The following is a 6,000-nucleotide window of genomic DNA, read 5'->3' as shown; positions in this document are numbered from 1 at the left end:
CTTCTTCTAAAGGCTCGGAACACTTCTTCTAACGGCTCGGAACACTTCTTCTAAAGGCTCGGAACACTTCTTCTAAAGGCTCGGAACACTTCTTCTAACGGCTCGGAACACTTCTTCTAAAGGCTCGGAACACTTCTTCTAACGGCTCGGAACATTTCTTCTAAAGGCTCGGAACACTTCTTCTAACGGCTCGGAACACTTCTTCTAACGGCTCGGAAAACACTTCTTCTAACGGCTCGGAACACTTCTTCTAAAGGCTCGGAACACTTCTTCTAAAGGCTCGGAACACTTCTTCTAAAGGCTCGGAACACTTCTTCTAAAGGCTCGGAACACTTCTTCTAACGGCTCGGAACACTTCTTCTAACGGCTCGGAACACTTCTTCTAAAGGCTCGGAACACTTCTTCTAAAGGCTCGGAACACTTCTTCTAAAGGCTCGGAACACTTCTTCTAACGGCTCGGAACACTTCTTCTAACGGCTCGGAACACTTCTTCTAAAGGCTCGGAACACTTCTTCTAACGGCTCGGAACACTTCTTCTAAAGGCTCGGAACACTTCTTCTAACGGCTCGGAACACTTCTTCTAACGGCTTGGAAAAAGTCCCACAAGGTCATTTGAAGGTTTGTGATGGAATGTTCTCCAACCGGTGCCTCTGTCTAGTACTGTATGGCTTTTTGTGTTGTTCTTGCACAATTGTGGAATGACTTACTGTTGGATCAAATCAATAGTGTAGAATATTGGTTCAATGAGTTGGAAGGAGAAGTGTTTAGCCACCGCCTTACCTTGAGAAGAAAGTACAGCGACTCAAAAACATTTACCTTGAGGAGATAATTCGGTGTGCTGAAGAGAAAGTACAGCGACTCAAAAACATTAAAGCAAAAGTTTATTTTTTTGTGTTTGAAACTACACAAACTAGCACAGAGGACTCGTTTGGGGTCAGAATCCTCCACGGTGTGCGGTTACAAATGAAACATATTTAATACATTAGGACCACTGCCACAAATATTATTATTATTATTTTTTTATCAGGACTTCATTCAGTTTCAAAATGGCGTGATACAAAAGAAAAAGAAGTGAAGCAAGAAAAAAAAACGTAGCTGTGAAACAGAGTCTGAAATACACAGGTCTGGGAACTGAGACCTCTACGTCTTTTCATTCATATATTTAAGAGGATAAGTAACAAAATCAGCAACATTCAAAATGTTCTTCGGTATTTACAACAGTTTCACTGTTTGGTGATGACCATACATGTTTCTTACATGTTAAAAAAAAAAGGTGGCTTATTTCCCCTTGTGGGAATACTGGCTGTGAGGTGTGTATGACAGTACATGTTTCTTTGTACCCCCACAGCCTGTATTCCCACAAGTGGAAATGGGGGTGGGGGGGGTACGTCACCTTTCACATCCATACAGGCTTCTAGTAAATTCCACCACTGACATTTCTGGACCCTGTTCAATTAATACACGACCATAAAATGACAGATCACATGACTAGCTCTTTGGGAAGCTAGTACCGTAGCGGCCTCCTAGTTTGGTTGAATGGCTCAAATGTACCTTTTGTTCTTAACTAAACACTACTGCTAAGCGTTAATCTGGCATTTAGTAAAGTTGCAATAATGCAGCAATCTCCCCCCCCCCCCCCCCCCAACAAGATCAAAAGTACAAGAGCTAATTACAAGACATGTAAAACAAAAGTAAAATTGGGATTTAGAATAGTCAGATGTTAGTAATGCTAGGTTAAGAAGAGGTAGTACTCTAAGTTACTAAAAATCCGTTTGAAATGGTGACGTCGTCATTTTCATGAGGTAAATCATTACAGCTCTGTTTTGACACACAATTCCTCGGGAACTCCTCCAATGGTATTACTATTAGTAAATGTCATTTGTAAGATATGGTAACACATGATCATACAAATATGAATTTTTGAGACAGCATTGGAGTAAATACTATCAAATGACTGAATATATCCATTCGAACTGAATGCACAGTCTCCAATAAAAGGTTTAGAAATTCATGTTCAGCAAGAGGACTCATGTTGAGAATAAGAGCGTGACAAAAAAAAGGTGCCGTTTAAATGTCCTTCATCGTGTCAATCCCCAAAACATGTTAAATCCGGGGATGTTAGTATCAGAAATACAGCGAGTCCACTAGAGGTGCAGAAATCCTAAGTCCCATTGAAGCATCGCAGCAAGCAAACCTTTCGTCAGTTGCGCACCTGCAACTTCAAAATGATTCCGCTGTCCCCACAACAGTTGTATAGTGACACTGGCAGAAGAAAATCCATTGGACCACATGTATGTTGCCTTCAGTCTTAGTTGGCCAAAAAAAGTTAAAAGTGTCAAAAAGGTAGATCTGAAGGGTTGAGAGAGATGCACGGTCTTCAGTTTTTACTTGAATAAATCTACTGTTAGCTTCTCTAGACTTCCCATTCTGAACCCCAACTCGTCAGTCTGTCAGTTAATATATATTTATATTCAGAAAATGTTGCTAAAAGCTGTATCCAATCATATCAGTCTTGACTGTGAAGGTTATTGGATGGGATTTTACAAAATGGCCGACATTGTCTGGAGTGGAGGGGGGAGGGGTTAGACTCAGTCGAGGGAGGTGATTGGTTCTGTTTGGCCTCTGTTTGGTTCAGTCACATTGGTCGAGGGCACGGTAGCATATTAGGTGGAAAAGAGACGATCAGTGAGGTGGTCAGTTTGAGGTATCAGAGTGCACACTGCCTGGCCCTTCGTTTGGGGACGTCACTGAGGAGGGAGTAGGTGCACCGTGCCATCCCCCGTTACCCTACATGATGGAGAAAGAGAGAGAGAGACACAGAGACAGAAACAGAGAGACAGACACAGAGACAGAGAGAGAACGAAACAGAGCAAGAGAGCGAGAGAGAGACAGAGCGAGAGAGACAGAGCGAGAGACACAGAGAGAGAGACACAGAGACAGAGAGACAGAGACAGAGAGACAGAGACCGAGAAAGAGAGCGAGAGAGAGACAGAGCGAGAGAGACAGAGCGAGAGAGACAGAGCGAGAGAGACAGAGCGAGAGAGACAGAGCGAGAGAGACAGAGAGAAAGACAGAGAGAGAGACAGAGAGAGTGAGACAGAAACAGAGAGCGACAGAGAGAGAGACAGAGAGAGACAGAGAGCGAGAGAGAGAGACACAGAGAGATACAGAGAGCGAGCGAGAGACACAGAGAGCGAGCGAGAGAGAGAGAGAGACACAGAGAGATAGAGAGAGAGAGACACAGAGAGAGACAGAGAGCGAGTGAGAGAGAGAGAGAGACACAGAGAGATAGAGTGCAAGGGTTACTTCTTGAAAAACAGGTAAAGTTACAACTGAGGGGGCTGATTTGATCGGGTCTTCAAGCAACCGAGCCACAACTGACATAATCATAGTTCAGGGTGGATTACATTTAGAATTTAATGAAAATCAATATCCAAATTAACATCCAATAGTATAAAGCTTGCTGTCCCAATCTGGTCTGGAAGAGGCCCCTTGCTTCCCTCTTTCAGCAGTCAGATTGAGTGTATACCCACAATCACACACACATGGCCGGGTTAGGAAACAAACAGAGAGAGAGAGATCCGACATGGTGTCCGCCGGCGGGGGTAAGCCCCATTGCATTACCACTGACATCCCCAGACAGGGTCTCTTGCTGACAAATTTGCCCCGCGTCCTGGTCATTGGAGGCGAGTGGTGAAATCAATGTCTTATCGGATTGCTTTAGTGGTTGTCGCTGCAAATTCTAGTGTCAGTTATGAAGACGGGAGGGGACACCACCGCGGGTAACAACTTTAAGGGGAAACACTGAAAGGAAGTGACGGGAGGAGGATTTTCCTTATCGTCGAGTCAGGAATGGGTTAGAATAGGGTTTTGGCCTAGCATTTGATTTAAAAATAAATAAATAAAAATCACAGATTTAAAGATTGTCCTTGCATAAATTAGAAAAAGTTAACATGTTTTCAATATATTGAAAATAATATAGAAATATATAGTACATAAAAAATATATTTAGCATGATCAACATGTATATATATTGTACTATATCTGTATAACACATAGTGGGTTTTGTTTAGCATCATCACTTTGTCTTGACAGAGCAGCTGACCCTGGCTGTCGTTAGACATACCATTCATATCCAGTCTGCTGTCCTCTTCCCTGTCCAATCCATCCTGATGACTTCCCCTAGCTTGCTCTAAACAACGTAGCATGGCTGTGAGTTATGTGATACAGCCAAACACAACCTGCCATGCTTCCCTCACTTCCCCTGTGATGGACTGAGAGCCATGACCTAAATAAGGAATTGTGAGTGCGAGGGCAGGGGGGGGAGAGTGTGCAAAACGCTACACTTTGAAGCTGCTTGAGGTTGGCACATCGCCTCCACTGCCTGGAGCAAGAAAGGGTACTCCGGAAAACCAAAAAACGACACCTTGATGTGGGAGTGCTCCTAACGACGCGGCTTTGTGTTTTTTCACACGTTTGTGTGTTTTGTTGCTGTGTCAGTTTTGATCATGTCCAATAGAAGAACACATTTCAGGCTGAAGTAGTGATACTCTTTGAGAGCTGTATTTGATTGTTCTTCCACCAAAATACATAATGAACATACCAGCCATGTACGTATGTATTTTATGAGGCCAAAACATTACCCAACAAAAAACAACACTACAACAGAAAAAAACCTGTTCTAATCTTGAGAAGCCGCATAAGACATTGAGGCTGTCTCCATTTTTACAAGACGGACACGTTGTAATTGAGAAAACCAGTCTGCTTCCCCTTTCATTTTTACAAGACGGACACGTTGTAATGGAGAAGACCAGCCTGCTTCCCCTTTCATTTTTACAAGACGGACACGTTGTAATGGAGAAAACCAGTCTGCTTCCCCTTTCATTTTTACAAGACGGACACGTTGTAATGGAGAAAACCAGTCTGCTTCCCCTTTCATTTTTACAAGACGGACACGTTGTAATGGAGAAAACCAGTCTGCTTCCCCTTTCATTTTTACAAGACGGACACGTTGTAATTGAGAAAACCAGTCTGCTTCCCCTTTCATTTTTACAAGACGGACACGTTGTAATGGAGAAAACCAGTCTGCTTCCCCTTTCATTTTTACAAGACGGACACGTTGTAATGGAGAAAACCAGTCTGCTTCCCCTTTCATTTTTACAAGACGGACACGTTGTAATGGAGAAAACCAGCCTGCTTCCCCTTTCATTTTTACAAGACGGACACGTTGTAATGGAGAAAACCAGCCTGCTTCCCCTTTCATTTTTACAAGACGGACACGTTGTAATGGAGAAAACCAGCCTGCTTCCCCTTTCATTTTTACAAGACGGACACGTTGTAATGGAGAAAACCAGCCTGCTTCCCCTTTCATTTTTACAAGACGGACACGTTGTAATGGAGAAAACCAGTCTGCTTCCCCTTTCATTTTTACAAGACGGACACGTTGTAATGGAGAAAACCAGTCTGCTTCCCCTTTCATTTTTACAAGACGGACACGTTGTAATGGAGAAAACCAGTCTGCTTCCCCTTTCATTTTTACAAGACGGACACGTTGTAATGGAGAAAACCAGTCTGCTTCCCCTTTCATTTTTACAAGACGGACACGTTGTAATGGAGAAAACCAGTCTGCTTCCCCTTTCATTGCTAGAGAGCAGACAGCAAATGCAAATATTTCTCTGTGTCGGGGTTGAGCGAAAGGAAGCGTCAGTACGCCTCTCTCTCTCTCTCTCTCTCTCTCTCTCTCCGTCGCGGCGGCTCATCCCGCACCAATAAAAGTATCTTTACCACGGTAGCTCAGATTGTCTGGTGTAGTATGAAGAAGGGTCTTATCAGAGCTCATCAGGAAAGACCATAGTCGCATCTGTACAAGGCTGCAGGCAATTCCAGTTTCATATTTCATTACCGTGATAAGAAGATGGACTGCAAATTCGCTCTCAGAAGCATTTCAAAGTAGTTAAATGAAAACACAGATACGCCAGTAAAAAGCCCCCTTTCATATGG

General features: G+C 43.3%; 1 protein-coding gene across 5 annotated transcripts in view; it reads right to left on the bottom strand.

Moving 5' to 3' along the window:
- Window positions 1-868: 868 nt before the first annotated feature.
- Window positions 869-6,000, bottom strand: part of LOC139544391 (pre-B-cell leukemia transcription factor 3-like) — a 108,651-nt gene continuing 103,519 nt past the window's right edge. For all 5 annotated transcript variants that reach the window (XM_071351424.1, XM_071351427.1, XM_071351426.1 and 2 more), the window contains one exon: window positions 869-2,787. In XM_071351424.1, the coding sequence (XP_071207525.1) occupies window positions 2,695-2,787 (93 nt within the window). In that variant the 3' untranslated portion in view covers window positions 869-2,694. The remainder of the gene's footprint in view (window positions 2,788-6,000) is intronic.

This window comes from Salvelinus alpinus, chromosome 18, assembly GCF_045679555.1.
Source record: "Salvelinus alpinus chromosome 18, SLU_Salpinus.1, whole genome shotgun sequence".
Lineage (NCBI taxonomy): Eukaryota > Metazoa > Chordata > Actinopteri > Salmoniformes > Salmonidae > Salvelinus > Salvelinus alpinus.
This window is presented reverse-complemented; position numbering and strand designations above follow the sequence as displayed.